This window comes from Limanda limanda, chromosome 20 (assembly GCF_963576545.1).
Source record: "Limanda limanda chromosome 20, fLimLim1.1, whole genome shotgun sequence".
Taxonomy (NCBI): domain Eukaryota; kingdom Metazoa; phylum Chordata; class Actinopteri; order Pleuronectiformes; family Pleuronectidae; genus Limanda; species Limanda limanda.
The window spans coordinates 12157277-12182864 of NC_083655.1; the positions used below are offsets into that span (position 1 = coordinate 12157277).

The window sequence follows — 25588 nt, forward strand, 5'->3', positions numbered from 1 at the left end:
GACCAGTCATCATTAATCATATTTGGGTATTCAATTCATTTATTCATTCTTATCAAAATGGACTTAACTTGTTTGTTATGTGTTATTTGACAGGTTTTCTTATTTATTTGGAGATTTCATGTAATTTTATTAATATTTAGGGCCCGAGCACTGACAGAAATTGTATTTTATAGTTGGTACGTTCAAGGGTTGAGCAAACCTTTCTGCGCAGGATGTGCGCAATGGGCTTCTGCGCAGGATGTGCGCGTGCATTTAGTTCACCAGAGGAGGATATCCTTATTAAAGCCAGTGAAACAATCTATGTATTTGCAGAGAAAGGTAATGCTGACAAATAAAAACACACACACACACACACACGCACACACACACAAACACACACACACACACACACACACACACACACACACACACACACACACACACACACACACACACACACACACAGCAATTAAAATGTATGCATTTATTTATTTAATTTTTTTATTTAATTTTTTAATTTAATTTAATTAATTATTTTTTTAATATATTTAATTTGAAATGGTTATGGTTCATTTTTGTTTTTAAATTAACATATTATTAGATATTGTGCAATGAATAGGTGGTTGCAGTCCTGCCAACATGACAGCCTGCCAAACTTACCCATGAGTTCGGACCCAGCTCCTGTGTCCACTGGTGTCCTGGTTCCAAACATGGCAGCGTAGTGGCGTGGGGCTGGCTCATCCCTGCGGCCCAGGGAGCGCATTTCTCCTCGCATTTCACCTTAGGCAACCGCCTATGTCGCCTGTACCAGGAGTCGCCCCTGCAACAGGCTGTATTTTGAGTTACTGCACAGCAGTACAGGAGTAGCAAATGTTGCCTAGCAACGCAGGGTCAACCTCCTTTTCCCAAACACTGGACTTCCTCTCGTTCTTCTGCTCACATGCTGACTACTGTAAATCAGCAATTCCCTTCGGTTGGAAACACAGGTAAGTCGCCTTCTGCCTCTTTGTGTTGTCAAGCCACGTTGTTGGTTCGCTTTGTAGTTGAACTAGTGATATCCACGACTGCAGTTTAGAGAGATAATTCCAGTGAGCATGTATTGAGCGGCTAGCCTTCCTGCAAGCTAACCGAAGCTAACAAATAAACCCAGAGTTGAAATGTATGTTTTTTAATTCAGTGTCTTTTTGTGAGAGCTCAAGTCGTGGCAGCGGCAGCTCGTAGAGGCATTTCCGGTGGCAACAGAGACAGACGCTGCTATTAATTTAGCATTCATGTTCGTGCCTTGTGAACTTCAAAGTTTTTTTGACACCTGTAAAACCTGCTGTTTGTGTCTGTTGTTGCAGCTCTGTAGCCATTTTTAAGGTTAAAAAATGTAGGTCATTACAATATAATTATCATTACAATATATATCATACAATATCATTATAATAGATAGTGCTACAATTTAATTCTTCAATTTAGTTATTATGATCTGCATAACTCAGACATAAAAAGAGAAAGAGGCGATTATTTACAAATTTTGAATGCCTTTCTATCATCAAAAGCAAAAAGAAAACTAGAAGTTAACTAAATTCATATAACTACTTTAGACATGAGAATAAAACTTGGTAAAAAAGTAATAGGTCAGTAGCTGTGTGTTGTGTTTGTATACAATTGGAAAGTAACATTTTGTGAGTATCTCTTTGCTGTCTTGTAACACAAAAACACACATTTATTCAGTAAGAGAACATAAATATAAATTGAGAGTGTGCCTGGTCCTACCTTAGTAAAAACTTTGTTCCTTTGAGGTATGTCCATCTACTTTGGTACAGTGGTAGACATAAATTGCTACATGAGCATTGGTATCTCTGTGCATCAATGCTATCATGGAGTTAATCACAATCTTATGTAGAATTCAAGGCAAGGATAACAATGCACATTTCTCCTTTGGTTTATCCCAGTTTACTCAGGCACAGTGTCAGTCCCATTCTAACGGATACTGGGAATACAGTCTTTGAGTTCTTTCCTATCCATAGACACCTAGATCATGCATATTGATTTGATAGATGTGGAGCTTTTCTTGATTCATTTGACACATTTTCATAAACCAGTATATATCTCATTGAATAAATCAAAAACATTTTTAGTTGCTCTCAGTGAGAACCGCCCCAAAACACTTGTGGCAACTGTGACAGCTGCCTCCAAACAGCGTGGCAACAGAGGCAGATGCCACACAGCGTGACAACAGAGTCAGCTGCCTCTAAACAGTGTTGTATCAAAGGCAGTGGCTTCCAAACAGTGTGGGATCAAAGACATGTGCCTTTACATATCAGTGGCAGTTTCTGTTGACACTGGAAGTGCCTCTACGAGCTCCCGCTGCTGCGATTTGAGCTTGCCTTTACTGGTCTTTTTAAAGTGGCCACAGAATGGGGAAGAAAGGGAAGAAGAAGTGTGAAACTCCGTCCAAGGACAAGGTAAGATACTGATAATGAAAGCCTTCTCTTCCTGGTAAATGTGTGTTGTTACTGAAAGTTACTGTTACTGAAGCTGCAAAAAACCCTGAAAACATCTATGATGCACCCCTCTTCGTTTTCACAGTTTGAGGCTCTTCCTTTTGAAGGCAAAACCCCACAAACAGTGGTTCTGCTGCTGAGTTCACCAGAGGAGGATATCCTTATTAAAGCCAGTGAAACAATCTATGTATTTGCAGAGAAAGGTAATGCTGACAAATAAAAACACACACACACACGCACGCACGCACGCACAAACACACACACACACACACACACACACACACACACACACACACACACACACACACACACACACACACACACACACACACACACACACACACACACACACACACACACACACACACAAACACACACACACACACACAGCAATTAAAATTAGAAACCCTGGTTGGGCATCAAGTAGTTTAAAGTATTTCACACATATTGAGCAGCTATATTCTTCTTTTGCACAGTAATGTGTAACACCGTCATATTTTTCCTTTCTGGGTCCCACTTCTGCTATATTCTTCCTCACATCTTCAATCAATCCAATTCTATTTGTATAGCCCATATTCACAAGTCACAATTTGTCTTCACTGACAATAATCCACATCGAGCTGTTTGCTGACTTTTCCTGTTCACTGTCTCCCCCTGTTGCTAGGAGATGAGAACAAAGTTTCTCTGCTGGGATTTGGTGCATTGGAGCCTCTCTGTCGGCTCATCGCTCACAACAACGTGCTGATCAGACGCAACGCCATCATGGCCCTGGGCACCATGGCCGTCAATGGTGCGTCAGACAACATACGTCATCAGTGCAGACTTGCTTACTGAGGGATTTGATGGCTTACGATACATTATGTAACTATTGGCTGACGGACATTACAATTTCCTGATAATCCTCCGTCCATTGACATTGAATGATTTGTTGCCTGGCTGCAGAACTGAGAGTTTTGTTAGTTTAACAGATTGAATGACCGGCTCATGGGTTGGTCGTTACAGAGTGATTAACATTGCCTATTGTTTTCATTGAAAGGTGATGTTACGGTTGCTCTTAAAAAAACGGACGTTATTCCATCGATTATCGAAAGACTATCACCTGAAGGTGAGTCATTTTGATTGTATGATGAATCGGCTCCAAGTAAGTAGATATTCACTGAATATTAGCAACAATAAAACAGAGCAAATAGAAATGTATCTAATTATTTGTTATCATTATGTAGCACATACATTTTTCCCCCCATATCTTCTGTTTTCTTTTACATTCAAGAGGATAGAGTTGTCCAAGAGTTTGCAACCCTGTGCCTGGCCTCTCTGTCGCCGGATTTTGTATGTAAGGCCCAGATCTTTGACAACAAAGGCTTACCACCTTTAATTCAGCTTCTGTCCAGTCCAGACCCAGATGTTCAGAAGAACTCGGTAGAGATTATCTTCAACCTAGTTCAGGTGACTCAAAGTAAAAGTTACATTTATCTGCTGCTTAAAAGCCAATAAAGACATGATTGATTTGTAAAACATAGTAAGTTAACCTCTGTTGAACTGTGTGTTATATTTAAAGGACTACCAGTGTCGTGTGGCGGTTCATGAGTTGGGCGGGATCGCTCCACTTCTGGAGCTGTTGAAGTCGGACTTCCCTATCATTCAGCGTCTGGCTTTAGAGACGCTGATGAATGTCACAACTGATAAAGATACATGCAACACCTTCAGTGAAGAGCAGGGATTCGAGAAGACCATGGAAATCCTGAATAACAAGGTACGTCTGTGAGTGAGGGGGACAGAACAAATTATTTGGTGGAAACATGCAAGTCCTTGTGCTGCTCCAAAGCGCTGTAATGACAACGTAATCACAGTTTAAAAACACCGTCCTGAAAACCTCAAACCCAAGTCAGTTCAAAATATAAATTAAACAGCCTGCTTTTCTCCTACGAGTTTGTGATGCACTATAACTGTATGTCTGGCCTATTATTATTTTTGTCATTTCTATTTAAAAAAAAAAGTGTAATCTCATGATGTTAATTGATTTTATTCTGGCTGTTATTGCTTATTGTTGTTGAATGTCCTGATACCTTTTTCATTAGTATATTTTTGTGTCTTCCAGGACCTCAATGACCTTCATGCTGAGGCCCTACATGTATTAGCTAACTATTTGAGCGACAGTGAGAGGGTGCACCTTATCCACCAGGGCGGAGGCCTGGCCACGCTGATGGACTTTTTTCTCACCCCCAACTCGTCTGAAATCCAGTCCATTGCTGTTAAATGCATAACCAGGCTTGCGCAGAGCTGTAAGAGATTATACATTTCTTTTATCTTTTCAACTGTAGGCTTGAAAGCTATTAATATGTAACGCTTAGCTGTAGCTGTGTTTATTTGATATTAACAATGCTGTGTCTGTGTGGGCGTGTGCGTTTAGCTGAAAATCAAAAGATGCTCCATGAGCAGAATGTGGAGAAGGTTCTGGTCGACTATCTGTCTGCGGCAGACGCCAGCGTGAAAACGGCTACCTGCAAGGCTGTGGCTGCCATGAACCTCCACTTAGCCAGTAAAGAGCGCTTCCGAGAGCTGGGTACGTATTATCGACATTTGCCCACACAGCATATATCATCAACACGCTGACCACGATAAAGAATGAATTGGATATATTTGTGTTTCAGGTGGGATCCCTGCGTTGGTAAAGGCGCTGAAAGTCGAATGTGTGGAGCTGATAGAGGCAGCATCCCATGTCCTTGCTGACCTCACACATAACAACCACCTCAGCAACATGTGAGTCATAGACAAGCTGTGAGCATGTATATACACACCATTATCCTTTACAATTAATACTTGTGGGATTGAAGCTGTATCAAAATTAAAGCATATTTCCAAATGTGTAAAACAGTTAATGGTATATTGTAGTCTATAAAATAAAAAGGCTTAGGATGAGGTAGCACTAAAATGTAACAGTATGCCGTTCACTCCACCATCTCACAAATGATTTAATGCTTTATCTGTCTCATCATGGTTCTCACTCCCCTCCTTTACTCCTCCACATTTTTATTCTCCAGCCAAATTCTCTCTGCAGCATCAGCTCTCACTGTCTTTCCTCATATTTCAATATTACTGTCTCCTTCAGTTCTCAGGACACGACCAGTTATCTCTACCTCCCACACAGCAACCTCTCATTATCCTAACTCCTGATGTTAGTTGTCACATATATGTGATTACATTTGTTCCATTCTCATCACAGAAAATCTATGTTGTATGCACATATGAACGTGAGATACTGCATTTGCCAGTTCTGTTGGCTCAAAGTAAATCTCCAGTACATTTCTATGGTATCTCGCAGGGCGGTGTACAAGGCAGGAGGCCATGCGATCCTTGTCCAGCAGCTCCAAAGAAGTTGTCCGAAGACGGTAGCCAATGCTGCTGCCACGCTTTGCAACATGGCACAACAGGAAGCCATTCGCAACAGCATTCTGTCACATGGAGTCATACAGGCTCTGGTGGAGCCCTTAAAGTCCACAGATACACAGGTGTTGGTCAACACCACACTGTGTCTGGCAGCACTGGCCTGTGATGAAGAAGACAGGGCAGAGGTTTGTATTTGTGTGTTTCTTATGATTTAGAAATTTCTCTGAATGCTGCTTTGTTGAAAGACAAAAATAAAAACGAAATTAAGAGGTGCTTAAAGGAAATATCAGTGATTTTTCTACGTTTTTATTTAACCCACAACAAAAATCAATCAAACTAAAAATACTTGTGACAAACAAAAGTTTCTTATAAATTGTCCTATTTTATATGCTTTCGCGAGTCTCTAAAATTCATCCCCCTCTCCCACATAGCTACTGAGTGCAGGAGGCCTTCAGCCACTGGTCAATCTGCTGCGATCTTATCACAAGGAGGTGCTACAGAGTGCGTGCTTGGCAGTAATTGTTTGTGCCAGTGATGAGCCCACCAGTGTGGAGATGTGCAAATTTGGGTAAGACTGAAATATAACAATGACACAAGTATATGTCAGACTATGAGTGTAAACTACGACAATTCAGCAATACCATAGAAATACAGAACCAACACTGATTAATTTCACAAACCAGTAGGTGTCAGTATAGGACAGTATTAAATGTGGTTGCATATGAAAGTAAGGGACGGTTTCTTGTGTAAATGCTTACTTACATATTCATTTATAGATCTATCAACAAATTTCTGAATCTGCTTGTGTGTTTGTTGTGTTTTTGCGTGTCTCAGGGCTGTAGAACTGCTTCAGGAAATCAACCAGTCAGTGAAACGCCGGAGCAGTTTCAGCGAGTCAGCCATGATCAGCCTGCTCAAGTACAACTTGTCTGTGAAATACAGCCTGACAGATCATCTAACCTCCACTGATGTGGTTAGCGATGGCTTCTATGATGCCGGCAAGGTGCGTGCACAGTTGCTGTTTATGTGCCACAGAAGTAATGTCAAGGAATGTAGATTTAAGTTGAATAAACAAAAGTTACCACCTGATTTTATTTTGGAACCATAGCTATCTGTAATGTGATCACAGCAAGTGACTGTTGGTTTTCTTTGTTCCCCCTTATTTTTAACATATGACCTCAAAGATTATGTTTCAAACAACAACATGGTTTCTCTCTGTATCTTTCAGGCTCATGCAGGACAGAGGATTCTGACATTAGAGGAATTTTCTAAGCAGCCAGTCAACCAGCAACGACCCATCATTGCTGTCAACACAGCTATAGAGTATGACTCCGATATCACAACATCATGCTTTGATGGATTCAATAATTTGTAGAAATTTACATATGTATAATAGGTTATTATGGACTGCTCCCCCATACATAATGATCCTGCATACATAAGAAACATACTGTAATTAACACACCCTGCCAATGCAATTTCTGTTTGATATCTTGGTTTAAAGTACATTCCAGCTCTCAGTTAAGTTTGGAATTTAGAAAATATACACAGCAATCCCAAACTATTACAATTACGTAAACCTACATTAATCAGAGCGACAACACAACCAGTAGAGGACCATTACACTACCAGCAACACCGCCCAGTTTGTCAATACGATTTATTGTGGCTGTTAGTTCCCCCTCCCCTCGTCTGCTCCAATCCAGTGCTCTACTTTTCTTCCTCTCTCCCCCCCCCTCCTCCCCCCCGTTGCCTTCATTGTACCCCAATAGTGTGGCCCCACAGGGTAAATGATCCCCTTTTCTTTAAGATAGCAACAGAGGCAGAGTAAAGGAGCATTTGTGTCGAGGGGACTGGACTCCTCAACATATACATACACATCCACGTACAAGCATGCATGCACACCAATGTAGATGCACCAGAATGTGCTTTTACATAATGTTGACTGAGACACAGACTCACACAGAGAATAAGAAAAACCCAAAGGTTGTGCATGTCATACTAAGGCCTTTAGCATGTGGATGAATTCGCATTCCCCCTTTCGGTACCTCATGTCCACGATGTCTCCCTACATGACGAAAACACACACAGCTTCCAATGCATTCTTAATTAAGCTGGTTTGTATCCATCTGCAGTCTCAGACATGGCTTAGTCGTGAGCCAAGTTAAACTTTCTTTTAAAGCGCTATATGTTATTTTACTTTTATTCAATCAATATTTTCTTTAATTCTTCTGCCTCATGAGGCAACATGGCATAACTTACTATATATCCTAAAAAATATGAACCCAAATTGTATCCACATATATATCACTCAGCTGTAAATACTTCTTATTATTATATTTAATGGTAATTTTACAGTTCCAATGCCTATAATTAAAATTCAATACTATTATGAGAAATGTGTTCAGAACACAGATTTTTAAATAAACCAAACCACGTCTTAAAAAAAAAAAAATTGGGAAAAACAACCAAACGATCAGTGTTTTAATTGGATCCAAAACAAGCACAGAAACATTAAACAAGACAATCCTGAAGTATCACGCTCACCATGGTCTCCCCTGCAGCTGGTGTTTGTGTTGTCCCTCTCAGCTGGTACATCAACTCTCTCAGCCGCTGTAAGACAAGAATAAAATAGTTTATCCTCACAGCAATGTTATTGTATCCGTTCTTGTTGTATTTTTGCAGTTGCTGCCATGTATGCATAACATTTAGCCTCCGTAATTATCTAAGGGCAATAAACTTAAAGTTCTGATCACTTTTAACAGGCCTTTTATCTTAAAGACACTGGCTCACATGTCTTTTGAAAATACACCATCTTTCTGTACAGGCAGAGGCAAGAAAGTGACCACCAACAGGAAGACGTGACTCAATCTGTGTCTCCTGCAGAGAAACCGTGGAAGATGGTGGAGGACGTCTCTTTGCAGGTTCTAGTTAAAGAAACCAAAGACTACATCCTCTCGCTGGATGACGAACGAGAGCAGTGCGCTGCCTTGGCCAGGTAATGGAACTCTGCAGTCTGCAAATCATCAACACATGTAATGATGTAACTGGGAAGAGAAAAGAAAATCATATATTAAATCATTGTCTAAATCTCCAGAATCATGGAAATAAATGAAAACAAGATGTACTTCCTGCACACTAAATGGTTCAGAGTTTCTGAATTGTAATGGGTTGTTTGTGCATGAATGTGGTTGTAAGGATGGTGAGCGAAGCCATGGGGGGAGCAGTGGAGATGGAGAAGATGCACGCTTTCCCGTGGGTGCTGCATCTCAGCGAGCTCAAGATCCAGCTTCAGTCTAACGTTATTCCCATCGGGCTGATCACCAGAGGAATCTACCGTCACCGGGCTCTTCTCTTCAAGGTACCACCTACATAGTTAACCCAAAGAATCGTCAGCTTTTAACTTTCATCTTTCTTACCCTTCTGTATTGTCTTTGCAGGCATTACATTTTGTCTATCCTCTAAATTCTCCCCATGCGCCACATATAAAATGACTGTCCCTCTTTTATGTCCTGCTCTAGTTTCCTATATTTCCAGGTAATCATACTCCATCTTTTCTCCTCCTCTTTGTCAGTGTCTGGCTGATTGCATCGGGATGAGCTGCACAATGGTTAGGGGCGAGTATGACCGGGCTTGGAATGAGGTCCTCCTCTTTGGTGTGGATCCCTCCAGCGGCCGCCGCTCTTTAGGGCCCAGCCGCTTCATAGTGGACCTCATGCACAGGCCTGAAAGACTATTGGCTGTGAATACCCCTGCTGCTGTGCAGTACCAGTATATATAGAACAGAAATACTAAATCAGAACACTATGTAATATGTGTGACCAGTCATTTTATTTGTATTGCATGTGAATTGCTGGTTCCCCTGTTTACCATTAAACTAAAGGACTATTGTCAGTTGTTCATTTTTGGTACATCCACAAACCCTCCCCATTCTTGAGATATCATAACATTATTTGTGAAGCCAGCTTACGACCTTAACTTTTGACCACCCAAATCAAATCAGCTTACATTGGCTCAGCTGTCCCATCCTTGCGTCTCTTTAACCAATGATGCACCCAACTATTGCATGCTACCTATGTGATGTCTTTCTGCTGGTGGATGTGGATCCTGAGTCAAAATAATATGAATAAAGACACAGATAATAAAAGTCATAGACATCATCATTTACTTTTTCTTAAAAGTAGGTCTTAAGAAAAGAGATTAAACAGGTAACTGATTCTGCTTGTCTAATCTCTTCTGGCAGATTGTTCCTAAATGACTTTGACCTTCAACCACCAAAATCCTGGTGAATGTTTGTACCAAATATAAAGATATTGCCTCGAGGTGTTCCTGAGATATTGTATTATTTTCTTTTTAAAAATTGTAAATGTTTATAAATGTGTTTAAATACAGATCCTGCAGATACTTGCTCAAAACAGAAATGATCCAGCTAAAGTGACATATACACACTTTTAAAACTACAATTTTTTTACGTGTTAAGATAAAACAACAACTACATACATTATGTCAAAGATAATATTTAACATTAATACTCGAATACTTTTATGACAGCCCATGTGTCTACTTTTTATAATCTTTTTTTTCTTGCCCATAGGCCACTGCACCTACGACACTAAACGAGCACTTAAACACTAAAAAAAAGCGACGCTCCCAGTCTACTTTGACCTTCACCCAGCAGTCCTGTATCAGCAGCCGGAGGGAGGACCAGACCGGACCGGACCTGCGCGTAAACAGTCCCCACGACGCACAGCCAGCGCGCTTGTCTCTCGCTGGATTCACTGGATCTTGACTTTAAACTCGCACTTGACACAGAAGCAGCAGCAGCAGCAGCAGCAGGAACCGTGACCATGTCCCGATTCATCGCTCGTCTCTTCGTTGCTGCAGCCAGATCCGCGGTGGCACCGAGGAGGATCCCGGTGCTCATCATCCGTCCCGTGTCCACATGTCACGGTAGCGTTCGGTTTCCTTATTTGGCGCTTGTTTGTTTGTTTGTTTCTTCTTTGGTGGTGCTCGTGGCGGATGGTGGGGGGTGTTCACAGATTACTGTAGCTGCTAATCCCTGCAGGTGCACCATGCTGTGGTTCTCATGGATGTTGGAATATGACGAACATCGGAATCTAATGCGCAATTTGGTTTAAAGATCATAAGAAACTGGCAACTGCAGGTTCTTACTTGTGCAGAGATGCCAGTAAACAACAGGGGTGGTGGGTGGTGAGGGACCCACCAATTATATTGTCCCTTATAAAGTTAAGGGAATTTCTTATGATAGTTTTACCTGTATTCCATTTAATGTAATAATGACCATTTACTCAATTTGGCTCCAAACTCGGGTTCTGATGTTGTGGGCTTTGTGTGCACATTGTTTTAATGTTTTGTTGATGGGTGGTGTACTTTATGAACCTATTGATTAGGTAACATTACATTACATTACATTTCATTTAGCTGACGCTTTTATCCAAAGCGACTTACAATAAGTGCATTCAACCCCGAGGGTACAAACCAAGAACAACAAGAATCAAGAAAGTACAATTTCTTCAAAAATAAAGCAAAACTAAAAAGTTTTTAAAAATTTATTTATTTATTTTTATTCAAGGTATAGTCGGAAGAAGTGTCTTTTTAGTTTGCGGCGGAAGATGTGTAAACTGTCTGATGTCCGGATGTCGATGGGGAGCTCATTCCACCATTTAGGAGCCAACCTCCTATAGTCTTCAAATCCAAATGCAAACCCCCACATGTCATTCCCAGGTCTGCACTCCCTCACCCGTTACGATGAGACCACTGACTGGCAGAAGAAACTCACCCCAGAGCAATATGTGGTCACCAGAGAGAAAGCGACAGAGGTGGTGAGTTTCATAATGCAGCCTGTTGTCACACAACAGGAAACAGGCCCATACAGGAATTAGGGTCAAACAAACGCTATCTCACTCTGACATGCAAACTGGACTTTGATCATCAGTGTATTACTGACCTGAAACCAGTTTTACCTGCCGCTACAAACATTTGGTGTGTTTATGAATAAAAAAGTAGCCATTTTATTGTCGTTCCCACAAAAACATACGTTTAAGAGCACAACACAAATTTCATGACAAAATCTTGCTTCTACTCAACTATTAGTCATGTGCGCCTGTTCCTATACCACTGTAATTAAACATATATGTTACAGCCCTTTAGTGGGATCTACCTGAACCATAACGAAGTGGGAATGTACCACTGTGTCTGCTGTGAATCTCCGCTCTTCAGGTAAAACTTTTTGCCTAAGCATTAAAGGGATAATTTGCACACAAAACATTTTTCAGATATTATTCCCATATATGCTTGGATATTTCTTCAGAAAGTAAGGAATACAACCTATTCATATATAATTGAAATTCTTTGAATGTATGCGTGTTGATGAAAGGTTGTTTCCTCTCTTGATAGTTCAGAGGCTAAGTATAACTCGGGGACAGGCTGGCCAGCATTCAAAGAGGCTCACGGCACATGGGAGCGGGATGAAAGCCATGCCTCCATCTTTCGTCGCCCTGACAACAGCCTTGGCAGTGCTGGGACAGAGGTCCTTTGTAAAAACGTGAGTTGCGTTCTGAGCTGAGAGGCTGAAGTTGCGTTTACTTTGCACAGCTTCTCGAATACAGTTTTAATAAAGCTACTGAGGTTTGTTCAAATGCAACTGTCACTTTAGTTTTGTTTTGACTTTTGTGTGTTTGTGTGTGTCATGCAGTGTGATGCCCATCTGGGACACGTGTTTGATGACGGCCCGGACCCGACAGGTCAGCGGTTCTGCATCAACAGTGAGGCCCTGACGTTTAAATCCAGAGGAAACCACATTTGTGGGGAAAACTGCATGGAACACTGAAAACACACATCCATGTTTCATCTTCAGTCGAGGGCAAATCAAAGCCCAGAGTTTTCAGAGATACATGATTTTAGGGTTTTAGGAGGTGAGAATTTAATTCTTAGCTTTTGGTGTAAATAAAATTCCTGGAGTTTTTTAAACTAAAAGAATCTTTTTTTTCAGAAAAAAAGACTATAAATTTGCTAAATATATTTTTCATTATATGAAAATCAACACTGAAACTGTCACTTCAATCCAAAATGGAAAAAATAAAACAGACTTCACACCTATTGTTTTTTTTTCTAATTTTGTGTGTCAATCATAAACTTGACATGTTAGTGTGGGACAATGAGGCCAATCTATTGATGCAAAAAATGTCAGCTTCATTATAAAGGTTTGATTTGTCTCAAAAATGTTAAAATAAACAAGTGGACCTCTTTTTCTGTGGAGATTGCAAAACACGGAAAGTTCCGATATTGCTGCTTTGGTGCCACATGTACAAATCCAAATGTGTTGCCTGTTTTAATAATCGAGTAGACCCGGCGGATAATTTGTCAATAAATGTTCTTTGAATCTGTATTTTTTTTCTCTACTGTTCTGCAGAATTTATTAGGAATTAAACTCATTATTGAATTTAACGCTGCCCCCTGTAGTTCAGCTGCACACACGTCAACATCCCAATGTGACGTGTCAAATCTCTGTCTGTAAACCAAGTTAATATTTAACATGACAGGCCATCCTCTGTTTGTCTCCCTCTATCTGTCTGTTTTTCTTTGTCTGTGTGTAAGGTTGAGTAAAGCAGCTATAGAAGAGAGAGCAGACAGAGACAGAAGGGACAGAAAATAATAAGTAAAAGTATTTAGAAACACAGTAAAGTAAGAGCACAGGAAGCCGAGCGATCGTACAGGACCACGACTCTAATTGTGGAACGGATCATTGTCAGTGCTATAGGATGGCTGGAGTGTGGCGATGCATGTTGGCAACTATGGTTGTGTTGTGTGTGTGTCTGTGGGGGTCCAGCGAGGCTGTAGGGGGGGCTAGGAGTCGACCACGACCCCAAAGACGACCTCTGAAGAAGCCAAAGGTCGAGTCTGTTGACGTGACCCCACCAGCAGAGAACATAGACATAGATCGGGTAAGAAACCGGATAGAGCCGTATTGTGTTTGACTGTGTGCTATCACTGATGATCATGATTATTTTCCATGTTGTGTGACGATGCTGGAAAAATATTTCTGGAAAAGCTGCAGGTAGTTTCCAGATGGATTAGCAGCAGCAGGGTGAGAGCGCCACAGTAAATAGTTCACTTCAGTGCTGTTGCCTGACCTTTACACACAGTTAGATTCTGGTTCTCACTTGTCAGTACCAAGATAACACAATCATACAAATAAACAAACATACGAGTCTAAAGTTTTAAAATGTTTTTCATGGCGCTGACCAATTGCACACGTCAATCGAAGAACGCTTGTGAAAAACCATTTGCCAATTTCTTGCCCACAGCCTCAAGCATGTAAACAAACACATGAATCTGCTATAATATGGATTAGAGTGGGGGTGGCAGTGTGGACATGCTTGTGAAATTGTGTCATTATTGCTACTTTATTATCAGCGAAACTTAGAGATAATCAAGATAATAAAGCAGGTAATTTGGAAAATAATGGAAAAACCCACACTTTGGCTCTTATGAAGGACATTATTTTATTTTATCTGAAGGTCACGGTTTCTGGACGGGGCGGTTGAGGTGTTGTAATTCTAAACTTGACCACTGGATGTCGATTATTTCCCACATGCTGAACCTTTAATAGATATATCTTCTGTCCATTTTGCCTGATCCTTCGACGCGTTGCAGATGACAGGAAGGTGGTACCTGCTGAACGCGGCCTCCAAATGCTCATACCTGATCAATCATGGCACCCGAGTGGAGCCCACAGTCATGAGCCTCTCACGCTCCTCCACCTCCGAGCAAACACTGTCTGTCAGCACGAAAACAAGACAGTAAGTACCGCTATCTCCACTTGTAATCAGTAACTGTGACTTTTCAGTACCCCCATTTATCAGCAGAGGGGGCAAACAGGCAACTGATCTCTCCTCTCACCTGCTTCAAGCTGACGTCATGTTTATGGCTAAATCCATCTCAGTTCCGGTAGAACAGAAGAAATCTAGATCAATCAGAGGCCGCAAAAAGAGAGAGAGGACGTTTATAGTTTACCACAATTCTACCAATTCTACCATTTCTTCTAAAATGCCAATTGCTCTCCTCTCCTCAGTGCTCACCAGTGTTGGGAGATATTACAGGTCTACCATCTCACCCCAACCCCGGGACGTCTAACACTCAAAGGTCGGTCCATCTGTTTTATCACAGTATTAATCGTGACAATAAATCAGCATCGCTCTGTCTGACCGTGCTTCCTGTCTTCATGTCCTCCAGGAGCTCGTCCAGAGCTGAACACCGAGATAGTGATCGGGGAGACGGACTACAGCTCATACGCAGTCATGTTCTTCCACAAACGGGGCAAAATAACCGTAAAACTCTATGGTGCACTCCTCGGCCATGTGATCCTTGTTTCATATTTTAACAATTGACACTGCACTGTATGTACAGAAACAAGTGCATTTATAATAACATAACATTTGTTTTTGTGCTTTCCAGGCAGGTCTGTGGACAATCTGTCAGAGCCAGTGCTGACCAAGTTTGAGCAGCTCGCTGCAAAACAGGATTTGGGGCTTGCGTACCTCTTCCCTTTCCCCACCTACAGTACGTCAACCTGAAAAACAAAACACAATGGGGTTGGGGTGAAACAATATTAACAACATCGGTGTTTGATGTTGAATAATTGATGGAGTGATGAATATTAAGGATTAAAATATTGTAATTTAGTAAATCACTTCCCACCTCACCTTCTTTGAAGTAACAGTATGAAAATTGTTTCTTTTCCTTTCTAGGCCATTGTGGTAATGTGGACCAGGATCATGTCATCAGTAAGTTAAATGTGATTTTAATGAAATATGAATGAAATAACAAATATCAGGGAAACAAAGAAAAAAAAAATCATAACTATAAAACTGAGGTAAAAGTATATAAAAGAGGCAGATGAGACAGATTTCAGTTTAACACTTCAACATGCAGACATGTGAAAAAGGCTATGCTCTACAAATTGTAGACTTGTTGTCAGTGTAGCTCACAGACTCAATGTACAGTGTGCACACGCTGCATTGAGAGCTCTGTGTGTTACATGCTAATCAGCACCTTTACAGCTTGAGTCTGCTGGAGGCTGAATGAAGGAATTTGAACAAATTATTCATATATTACATACATATTACGCTGTATTGCTCTGTTATCAAAGTCTCATGCTTCTGCAACAATGCCAATGAGGCATGACCTGATACTGTGTATGAATGAAGTGATTTGAATCTGACAGGTTATTGTAACTGATAAGATATAATGTGTTGTTTGAATGGACAGGCTGTTGGCTACTGGATCATAAAATGTTACTGCTCTATTATTGCTGTTGTAAAAGCTCTTCACAAGGTTTTTAGGCTTTGAATATGAGGGTTCGGCAGTAAAGAATGAACAGTGTCAGAGGAAGAAAGGTAAAGCATTAAGAAGTTTCCTTTTGAAAATACAAGGCCCAACAGGCCCTTTGGTGGCTGTGACAGGTTTCTTGCCCCATTTGTTAAATCCACTAGATACAGATTTACATTTGGACCAGTACAAAATGGAACACATCGACACCAACCCTCTAAATTATCTGCCATTTTCATTTAGATTCACACATAATTCTGTGAGATATCAGTGAAAACGTTTCGAGGGGCCTTCTGACCTAGGAAGAGACAAGAGAAAAACAGGGACAAATACGGTCGTAACACTCCCACCATTAAAGCAATGAATAAATGGTTAGCAAAGGACAACATGCTATTTAATCATTGCAATACATTTTCCATCAGCAAAGCCCAGAACAAGCACAAATTTTTCTTAGCAGGTGGGACAATGCTGATTGCATTTATAAATGGGCTTTCTGCACACAAGATTTGACTATGTATATAATTTTGCATAATGCCACAAACAAACACCAAAATGATCCGACGAAGCAGAATACAGTTACCACAAAACAAAAGGTCACACACAAACATGTTCCTGGAATCAAAAGCATTAATCACAGCTACACAAGTTACCAAACAAAATATTGTCATCGCACAAGAGATCACAACCAAGGGGCTGTGCCGAGGCATCCCTAACCCTATCTGCCTAAGGAGACTGCTAACTAGCCTAGCTTATCTCCAGTGGCTCCCCAGGAGGCTTCTTTTAAACATTCAACTAAGTGAACAGCGGACCCAAGGCAAAGTCCCCTGCCACACCCTGACAACGTACCCACAATACCAACGAAAATAAGAAAGGCAAAATTAGAATGTGGCAAGACTCAACACTGCCCGATGGCTTAATGATTAAGATGCTCTCAAACACCCAGGACCCAGTCAAAAGCATTTGCACATAGCAAAGACAACAATTGATCTAGAGACACAACCCCTGTTCTAAAACAAAAGGTTGTTGGAGACAAATATTTACTTCACCTCATGGATCTTCTATCCCGGACAAGCCCCCAATTGTTACGCCTCATGATTATGTGGATCCATGTGGTGACCAACATGTAAGGTCACTGACAACCACGGACACGCATCAACAACAGAAAACCTTTAGAACAAACCATGGGATTTATTAACATCAAACGACACAATATAAACTGTTAGAATCCCTGGCTGGGGCCCAGCAGAACAGGCAGTGGAAGCCTCTCTTCTGATCCTGACACAGGAGGTTTTAAAGAACCTCTGTTCACTGGTCACTTGCACCTCACTGGTGACTGATCGGTTTAGTCAGGCTGGAGTTAGAGGAGAGACCAGAGAAAAGCAGGGAGACATTCAGCCGTAACAGAAGTTTTGATCAGCACTGTGATATTTATACAGTATAATGGAAGTGACTGAAAATGAAATGGCTGAATGAACACAATTATTTTTAATGGGCTCTTACATCATGACAAAGAGGGGGAGTGAGAGCAGCAAGGACTCTTCAAACCAAGGACCGGCACCCATGACCTGCCCCAACATGCCTTTCACATTTGCCTCTGCAGGCCGTGGACGTGCTGCACTCTGCTTGTGTAACAATCAGTTATCTAAACTTTGACGACAACAAGTTATTCAATAGGATAGAAGGAGGAAAACATCAACACAGCTTTATTTTTCCAACTGTCACTCTTTTTTTCACAGACTGCGTCCCCACATGTTGAAGAGTCGGAGCTGTGCTGCAGACAGATGCAACATTTCAGGATTTTAACACATGATTGTCTGACTTTTGCATTATTGCAGTTGCAGTGATCTTCAAATTGATAACATGTTACCACTTGCAGAAGTTAATGATAAATAAAAGTTTTTCAGTTTTAATTCAATTATAGTGATATAGTGATAGTGAGTCTTGTCTGCAACCATTTGATTCTGTGCTTAGAAGCCATTGTCATGCAGGTATCATTATCATGTTAACTCCATCTCATCTTAGTCTGAGACTTCACAGATGGTGTGTGTGTGTGTGTGTGTGTGTGTGTGTGTGTGTGTGTGTGTGTGTGTGTGTGTGTTTGTGTGTGTGTGGAGGGGCACAAAGGACTGGGGGATGGGGTGCATTTAATGAAGCCCAGATGAGAAGAATCCCAAAAGGGGGTCGACAAGGGTTTGGTTACAGAACTTTCAAATGTGGCTCTCTTTGCTCTTTTTTTGTTAACTCCCTAGGCTCCACCCAACAGCACCTCTTTGTATGTGTGTGAGTGTGCATGTGTGTGTGTATGTGTATGTGTGTTTGTGAGTGTACGTGTGTGTGTGTGTATGTGTGTGTGTGTGTGTGTGTGTGTGTGTGTTTGTGTGTGTACGTGTGTGTGTGTGTGTGTGTGTTTGTGTGCTACTTACATAACCCTGTGATTTCAAGTCAGCGCCTGTCTCGCCTGCAAACAAAGGGAGACAATGAATTTATTTCAGTAAAAGAAGAATTCACAGACAATCTGCATCCTTTGTCCTGCAACATGATATGTCTGTTATACAATGTCAAATAAGTCAATCTAGGTCAGTCATTCATTGAAGCCATTGTACATTTTTCTGTTGCTGCACAGAACAACTGAACTGCAACACCTCAGGGCTTTTTAGAGAAAGTAAAAGTGTTTTAACTGTGACATTCTTAAATATCACTGCTATCAATGCAAAACATATTTCCTGCAATTATCACATCCAGCTAATTCTACAATGGAATGACATATTATACCAAGGGGAGTTTATCATCAGATTTTGTTACTGTTTAAGTCCAACTCTGATTCTCTCCGGACAATTTAATTGTTAAAAAACATAGAAATGAGTTCTTAGTGTTTCGGAGGCTTTCTGTTGATCTGAGAACAACCGAGTCATTCTGAGCAACACTTAAATATGTACTGCGATTATTATATCTAGTAAGTGCAATTAATGCTTTTTCTGACTTAAGTTTAGCAGGAGTGCATCTAATCTTGTTTCTGGTTGTGTAATTGTGTTGTTTTAAGAGGGGTGAGGTGTTCCCATGCCATATGCTATTAACTGTTAACTAACAGCTTTTTCAATAGTCCATGTGTTTCTGAGCTCTTGCGATGGTGGAGGGAAAAGGAGAGAGGTGTTGTAAAACCCCATTATGTATCACCTCTCCCTTTCCCTCTCCTCCTCCTTCCCTTCAGTCGTTCATCTTCACCAACCGACCCCCCCTTTTCCATCCACATGTGCCAGTTGTGTAACCGCTGTATTTTGTAAGCCGGTGGATGAGGGCCAGGGAGTCTTTTTGTAATGCAAAAGCAAGGGGGGAGGGAGGAGGAGGAGGGGGAAGACACAGAAGGAGGGATGAGGGGGGGCAGGAGTCTGCAGGATATAAGGAGCCTCTGCTCAGCTACATCACCTCACATCCCACTGAAATTCACCCGTCGCTGCTGGAGCCTAGAACACAAAGGCAGAAAGAAACATGAATAACTCACTGCTGAAGATGCTGGGCACCTTGATGTGCGTCCTGGCCGCCTGTGCCCAAGTCGTGCCTGTTAAAGACTTCAACCTGGAGAAGGTGAGTGAGAGCGGTGGTTGAGAACGCAACATGTGGATGATGAAAGAAATGCTTAGAATCATTTCTTAAAAGCATTTCTTCCTCCCCTTCTTTCTTTTAGATGGCAGGCAAGTGGTTCATTGTCGGTTTTGCCACCAACGCTCCGTGGTTTGTGAACCACAAGGCAGGAATGAAAGTGGGCACTGCCATATTTGCACCAACTACTGAAGGAGACCTGGATCTGTCTTATGCCAACCTGAAGTAAGTGATTGATATGTTCATTAACTAATATTAGTAAAATTACAACATCTTGACAAATAAATTAAAAAAGAGATATTGACTGAGCTGCTTTTTGTTTTAGTGCTGATGGTAGCTGCTGGAGAATGACTCACCTTGCTCATAAAACGGAAACTCCTGGACGCTTCACCTTCCACAGCCAGGGTGAACACACACACACACACACACACACACACACACACACACACACACACACACACACACACACACACACACACACACACACACACACACACACACACACACACACACACACACACACACACACACACACAAACACACACACACACACACATACCCACAAACACAAACATAAACACACACACACACACACACACTAAAAGCCTGTGTGTTCTTGCTTTATCAGTTTGGAACAATGACAACGACATGCGCATTGTTGAGGTCCAGTATGAAGAGTACGCCGTTGTTCACACCATCAAGACAAAGGAGGGAGTGTCCGAGGTCCTCAATAAGCTCTACAGTAAGTCCTGGTTGTTCGCAGCCCAGCAGCATTCTGGGAACACCATTTGTGTTGGATTTAGATGAACTAAGTCGACTGATTGTGTGTTTGCAGGTCGCACTCAGGTGGCCAGCGCTAACCTGCGAGAGAGGTTCACTAAGTTCTCAGAGGAGACTGGCATCTTGACCGACAACATCGTTATCCTGCCTGAAAATGGTAAGTCATTATTATATAAATGCTTAATTTCCTAAACACATTGTTAGTGTTGGTGTATATGGTTCAGACTTGTACTCACAGGCCTCCCCATGTTTGTTTCTACAGCTGAATGTCCACCGGTCTGAGGAGTCCCCCACCGTCCTCTGTCTTTCATTCTCTCACTGTGACGTCTGCTGCATTTTGCTGCCGTTCCTGCTGCGAACCAAAGAATCCATCCGAATCCTCTCCTCAAACTGCATCAACAGTGGCATTAGAGAGGAACAATAAAAACCTGACTAGTGAGACAATGCTTTTGTTAATGCTTTTTTGTTTTTTTACTGATTTGTCTTTTGGAAATGAACTCAAGTACAATAAAATTGATAAAACAAAAACAATAGTTCAGAGTGATTAATTTTGGTGGGAAAACATGTCAGAGACTCAAATTATGAAAATAAGATCGGTGCTAAAAGCACTGTATGTGTTGTAAACTGCCCCCTAGTGGTTGAGTACGGTCATAACACAGTGATTAGACAAGACCAAGACAAGTGAGAGCAAAACACTTGAATGCTGTGTACCAATGAGAAGTCGGTTGAAGGATTTACAGTTAATCTGAATTTACACAAAATGTGAACACTGGCATTGCAGCTCTCTGTGTGTTGAGATTGTCCTGACTGGGATTAATGAAGTTTCGTTTAAGTGAGTTAAATAGATGAAGCTTTTTGTGCTTGACATCAGAATTAAGGTTCAGACAGACAGAAAGAAATAATGAAAGGAAGGAAGAAAGAAAGACAATCAGTGAAAACATAGAGAGATAGAAAATAATTATGTTCTCCCTTGATGCTTGTATGGAGCTACAATTTCCTACCACAAGGGGAAGCCAAAGTTAAGAGCTGAAAATAGTTTATTAAAACTTGTGAAAATAGTTTCTTCTTGTAGACAAAGAAAGACAGAAAGAAAGAAAGAGACAGAAAGAAGGAAAGGTAGAAAGGAAGAAAGAAAGAGAGAGATGGATAGAAAGAGATGGAAAGACAGAAATAAAAAAGAAAGACAATTAAAAAAAGAAAGACAGAAAGAAGGAAGCCTATCCCATAGAGAGCAGCTCAGTGTTTGCTGACGAAGCAGAGGCCTCCTGGCCCAGAATGAAAAACCTTGACTCATGGTCCTCATCAAACATCCATGTTTGTGCTTTTCTGTACTGAGTACAGCCTTCAGGTCAGGTGAGGCCTTAAACCCCCGCCAGCGTTTTATGAGCCAATGGTTGAGGGTCAGAGAGTCTTTTGTAATGCAAAAGCTGATAGTGGCAGGAGGGAGGAGGCAGGAGGGGTAATTTTGGGGGGCAGGAGAAAATAATTCCATATGGAATGTCAAAGGATTGAATCAAACTGACAAAATAGTGAAACACTTTCATTCTGTCATGTTTGGTAATTTTTTTTTTGTTTTAAACTCATTTGAACAACAGCAACAACCCCCTGTGCAACAGAGGCAGAGCTTTAATAAAAGAGGAGAAACTGTGAAGGTTCTCTCACTGTGAAGATCTTAAATATCAACACCTCAGAAGAGCTGCAATAAATATTTACTGGAATCATTACATACAGTAAATTCTAATATGGATTGACAGGTTATAGGCAGTAGAGTATATTAATTGATATTTGATGCTTTTCTCACTAAAGTTTAGCAAGAAAGCATCTGCTCTTGTTTCTGGCTGCGTGAGTGTGTTTTGGGGGGTTTCATGCACCATTTGGTGAAAACATTTGCTCTGTCAACAGCTGTTACGATAGTCCATGGGTGTCTGAGCAGCCATGATGGAGGGGGAAGAAATGGAGGGCTATTCCTCGTTCCCCTCATTCCTCATCTATCCCCTAAAAGAAGGTTAACTGACCAAGCCAGAAGCACGGGGGTCCAGGGGCGTAGGGTAACAGTGGGCGAGAGAAAGGAAATAGGAGAGACCGAACAGCTGGAGCCGAGCTGGGGACATTGGGTGGAGAGCCAGAGGGTCAGACCGGGACAAAGCCGGAGGATCAGACCGGGGACAGAGCCAGAGGGTCGGAGCAGGACAGAGCAGAGGGGCTCCGGGTCAGGGTCCGACTGGAACAAAAAAAAATGGACCATGAGGTCTACTGGTCCTGTTATGTCAGTGTATCTGCAGAAACCCCAGAGCCTCTCACTCTGACATTTGCCTTCACATAAACAGCCCCTGTGGAGTAAGTCAGGAAGTTCTTGTCCAAATAAGGCACCTGCTGGGTCCATGGTTGGTCGGTTTGTACTGTTACATTTAGCAAAGCAGGACCAAAGGCTGGTTAAGCTGATTTTAATGGAAAACTAAGACAAATGACAATGTCATTCATCAACACTACACCTGTTGTTTGAGGGCATTCAAACAGAGCGTGAGGAAATGATCAAGAAGTGAAGGAAATCCTATGCAAGCGCACAGTTTGAGCACGAGCAGGACAAATGTAATCATACTTGATTTGAGTGTGAGTCACAAGGGAAAACATTACAAAATCGGAACATGATATCGAAAAGTCAAAATGAGAGCAGAGCCAGTGGGCACGGGAGGAGCAGGGGACCTTGGGCATTTTTTCAAAGGGCCGGAGAGCAGAGTGGATGCGTGGGAAGAGACACGAGGGCAGGCAGGCAACGGGAGACCTCAAACAGCCAGCATGAGAGCAGACGACCCCTGACTCAGGCTCTGGTTTTGTGTCAATGCAGGTGCAACACAAGGAAAACAACCAGGCAAAAGTTCATAAACACAAAGAGTTCAACAAAAGATCCAAAAAGATGAATAAAAAAACCCCTGATAAAGTTCAACACTACACAGAATCATCATCACGTGTGTCCGTTGTGCAACTGCAGTGCTCTGTCGGTCAGTGGAGGAGGGTCAGAGAGTTTTTGATATGCACAAGGTTAATGCAGTGGGAGGAGGAGACAGATGAGGGGGAGCAGGAGTCTGCAGGATATAAGAAGCCTCCGCTTGCCCATCCAAACCACCGGCAACCTAAACGACAGCAACATGATGAACTCGCTGCTGATGAAGCTGGGGACCTTGATGTGTGTCCTGGCTGTACACGCCGACGTCATGCCTGTTAAAGACTTTGACATGGAGAAGGTGAGTGACGGAGAGAGAAATATTTTAATAACATAGAGATTTTGTCTTTTTTTGTCACATATTACTCTATTAATGTTGCTGTCCCAAAAGACAGGTTATTAGGATCTTCCATTAAGAATGCATTATGTGTATGATGGTTGTATAATGTGCAGGGTTCATTCCCTCAAGCTCAATGCTTTGATTGATTTTTTTTGTTTGACTTCTTTCTTTTAGATGGCAGGAGAGTGGTACGTTGTCGGCTATGCCTCCAACGCTAAGTGGTTTGTGGACAGCAAGGAAGAAACCAAGCTGACCACAAACATATACAAAACAGGTCATGACGGACACCTGGATCTCACTTACTTCCACCATGGGTAAGTGGTTAATATGTTTATGGATTAACACCAATAATGTTAAATCATCCTGAGAATTCTCTTGTGGAAATCCAAACAGAATAAATTAACTAATCTGCTTTGTTTTTAGTCCTAATGGCACCTGTTCGAATTCGACTTTTCACGCGATGAAAACAGACACTCCTGGACGCTTCACCTACCACAGCGACAGTGAGTACACACACCTTCACACCCACGCACACACATGCACACACACAAGCCTAACATGTGTATTCCTGCTTTATCAGTTTGGAACAATGACAACGACATGCGCATTGTTGAGGTCCAGTATGAAGAGTACGCTCTGGTCCACACCATCAAGACGACCCCAGACAACTCGACTCATGTCCTCAACAACCTCCTCAGTAAGTCATTTGTAGCCCAGTGGCATTCTGGGAAAGCATAGTATGTTGAATTCAGGATTTAGCCAAGACTGACGCGATTGGTTGTATGTTTGCAGGTCGTACCAACGAGACCAGCGCTGTCATGCAGGAGAAATTCTCAAAGTTCTCCAATGAGACCGGCATCCTGCCTGAAAACATAATTTTCTTACCTAAAGTGGTATGTTATTTTTATACAGACACTTTTGAATGAATGCATTGTGGCTGGTTCAGACTTTTACTCACAGGCCTCTTCCTGTCTTCAGATGTAATCGAATGTCACCCGGCCTGACGAGTCCCCGGCTGTCTTCCTCCCTTCATCTCCAGCTCTAACAAGTCCCAGGTTTTCATCCCACAAGAGATTTACTCTCCACCCTCTCACTGTGATGTCTGCAGCACCACAAAGATCCACCTGAGACTGGGACATTGCAGCATTTTATTCCAGCTCCTGCTGCGTATGAAAGACCAATAATTATTCTAAAGGCCAGATTAGTGAGACATAGGGAAGAAATACACACATGCACGTCTCTGTTGGTCTTTTGTTGTACAATAAAAATGATGAAACTATATTTATTGTTTCAGAGTGTTTATATTTTTTTGGTTGGCTAAACACTTTAGAAATTCAAAGCTGTTGTTTGGGAGTCACATCAATGGTGTGAAACATTATACTGCCCCCTAGTGGTTTATAAACGCGCATAACATATGCCCCATGAGGAATGTAGATGGTGAGAAAGCAAAGTGTTTTTTTAGTACTTTGAAATATACAGAAATTAGCTACTTGAAGCTAAAAATGTGTGACTTTTATTTTGTAAAATCTCTAAATTAAAAGTGAAAATGCTATTCATAAAAATGACACGTGAGACGATGTATACTTCTTGTGAGTATAATCCAATTCAATCATTTTCAATTATGCATTTAGTCTATGCTCCATGTCAACAGTTTATTTTGAAAAAACGCTTTGGATGCGTTTACCATAAATGTCAGTATATCTGCGCAGTAGAATTTCTGTGT

The 25588-nt window shown here is 41.6% G+C and overlaps 5 protein-coding genes and 1 long non-coding RNA gene across 6 annotated transcripts; 5 read left to right on the forward strand and 1 right to left on the reverse strand.

The window, feature by feature from the left end:
• Window positions 1-2384: 2384 nt before the first annotated feature.
• Window positions 2385-9671, forward strand: armc3 (armadillo repeat containing 3). The gene is made up of 16 exons (XM_061094035.1): window positions 2385-2432; window positions 2557-2674; window positions 3136-3261; window positions 3508-3576; window positions 3742-3917; window positions 4030-4224; window positions 4570-4753; window positions 4882-5034; window positions 5123-5231; window positions 5794-6043; window positions 6290-6426; window positions 6693-6861; window positions 7087-7181; window positions 8685-8855; window positions 9056-9218; window positions 9432-9671. Exons 1-16 carry the CDS (start codon window positions 2385-2387, stop codon window positions 9636-9638), a joined length of 2370 nt encoding a protein of 789 aa, XP_060950018.1. The 3' UTR covers window positions 9639-9671.
• Window positions 5371-9299, reverse strand: LOC133027032 (uncharacterized). Its single transcript, XR_009683250.1, has 3 exons — window positions 8651-9299; window positions 8405-8470; window positions 5371-6018 (listed from the first exon to the last, which is right to left on the reverse strand). It is a non-coding gene; the product is annotated as an uncharacterized LOC133027032 (long non-coding RNA).
• Window positions 9672-10538: 867 nt separating the features above from the next.
• On the forward strand, window positions 10539-13265 carry msrb2 (methionine sulfoxide reductase B2). The gene is made up of 5 exons (XM_061094048.1): window positions 10539-10807; window positions 11603-11700; window positions 12021-12097; window positions 12275-12422; window positions 12573-13265. The coding sequence occupies exons 1-5, from the start codon at window positions 10705-10707 to the stop codon at window positions 12705-12707; spliced, it is 561 nt and encodes a 186-aa protein (XP_060950031.1). The 5' UTR covers window positions 10539-10704; the 3' UTR covers window positions 12708-13265.
• A 176-nt stretch (window positions 13266-13441) lies between these two features.
• c8g (complement component 8, gamma polypeptide) lies at window positions 13442-18122 on the forward strand. Its single transcript, XM_061094047.1, has 7 exons — window positions 13442-13821; window positions 14534-14679; window positions 14952-15022; window positions 15113-15220; window positions 15335-15439; window positions 15628-15663; window positions 17944-18122. Exons 1-7 carry the CDS (start codon window positions 13639-13641, stop codon window positions 17961-17963), a joined length of 669 nt encoding a protein of 222 aa, XP_060950030.1. The 5' UTR covers window positions 13442-13638; the 3' UTR covers window positions 17964-18122.
• Window positions 18123-18198: 76 nt separating this feature from the next.
• Window positions 18199-21115, forward strand: LOC133027047 (lipocalin-like). Its single transcript, XM_061094049.1, has 6 exons — window positions 18199-19789; window positions 19890-20029; window positions 20130-20209; window positions 20433-20546; window positions 20640-20741; window positions 20847-21115. The coding sequence occupies exons 1-6, from the start codon at window positions 19694-19696 to the stop codon at window positions 20864-20866; spliced, it is 552 nt and encodes a 183-aa protein (XP_060950032.1). The 5' UTR covers window positions 18199-19693; the 3' UTR covers window positions 20867-21115.
• Window positions 21116-23634: 2519 nt separating this feature from the next.
• On the forward strand, window positions 23635-25146 carry LOC133026664 (lipocalin-like). Its single transcript, XM_061093582.1, has 6 exons — window positions 23635-23826; window positions 24040-24179; window positions 24289-24368; window positions 24446-24562; window positions 24658-24758; window positions 24844-25146. The coding sequence occupies exons 1-6, from the start codon at window positions 23650-23652 to the stop codon at window positions 24847-24849; spliced, it is 621 nt and encodes a 206-aa protein (XP_060949565.1). The 5' UTR covers window positions 23635-23649; the 3' UTR covers window positions 24850-25146.
• Window positions 25147-25588: the final 442 nt, after the last annotated feature.

Excerpts from the sequence above, each read along its gene's own strand:
- msrb2 (XM_061094048.1), top strand. The coding sequence starts at position 10,705 with ATGTCCCGATTCATCGCTCGTCTCTTCGTTGCTGCAGCCAGATCCGCG. Across the intron at positions 12,098-12,274 it reads TGTGAATCTCCGCTCTTCAG|TTCAGAGGCTAAGTATAACT; the intron begins GTAAAACTTTTT and ends CTCTCTTGATAG. Across the intron at positions 12,423-12,572 it reads CAGAGGTCCTTTGTAAAAAC|TGTGATGCCCATCTGGGACA; the intron begins GTGAGTTGCGTT and ends TGTGTCATGCAG.
- LOC133027047 (XM_061094049.1), top strand. The coding sequence starts at position 19,694 with ATGAATAACTCACTGCTGAAGATGCTGGGCACCTTGATGTGCGTCCTG. Across the intron at positions 19,790-19,889 it reads AAGACTTCAACCTGGAGAAG|ATGGCAGGCAAGTGGTTCAT; the intron begins GTGAGTGAGAGC and ends TCTTTCTTTTAG. Across the intron at positions 20,742-20,846 it reads CGTTATCCTGCCTGAAAATG|CTGAATGTCCACCGGTCTGA; the intron begins GTAAGTCATTAT and ends TTGTTTCTACAG.
- armc3 (XM_061094035.1), top strand. The coding sequence starts at position 2,385 with ATGGGGAAGAAAGGGAAGAAGAAGTGTGAAACTCCGTCCAAGGACAAG. Across the intron at positions 2,675-3,135 it reads CTATGTATTTGCAGAGAAAG|GAGATGAGAACAAAGTTTCT; the intron begins GTAATGCTGACA and ends CCCTGTTGCTAG. Across the intron at positions 6,044-6,289 it reads ATGAAGAAGACAGGGCAGAG|CTACTGAGTGCAGGAGGCCT; the intron begins GTTTGTATTTGT and ends TCTCCCACATAG.
- c8g (XM_061094047.1), top strand. The coding sequence starts at position 13,639 with ATGGCTGGAGTGTGGCGATGCATGTTGGCAACTATGGTTGTGTTGTGT. Across the intron at positions 15,023-15,112 it reads GGGACGTCTAACACTCAAAG|GAGCTCGTCCAGAGCTGAAC; the intron begins GTCGGTCCATCT and ends CATGTCCTCCAG. Across the intron at positions 15,664-17,943 it reads GGACCAGGATCATGTCATCA|ACTGCGTCCCCACATGTTGA; the intron begins GTAAGTTAAATG and ends TTTTTTTCACAG.
- LOC133026664 (XM_061093582.1), top strand. The coding sequence starts at position 23,650 with ATGAGGGGGAGCAGGAGTCTGCAGGATATAAGAAGCCTCCGCTTGCCC. Across the intron at positions 23,827-24,039 it reads AAGACTTTGACATGGAGAAG|ATGGCAGGAGAGTGGTACGT; the intron begins GTGAGTGACGGA and ends TCTTTCTTTTAG. Across the intron at positions 24,563-24,657 it reads TGTCCTCAACAACCTCCTCA|GTCGTACCAACGAGACCAGC; the intron begins GTAAGTCATTTG and ends GTATGTTTGCAG.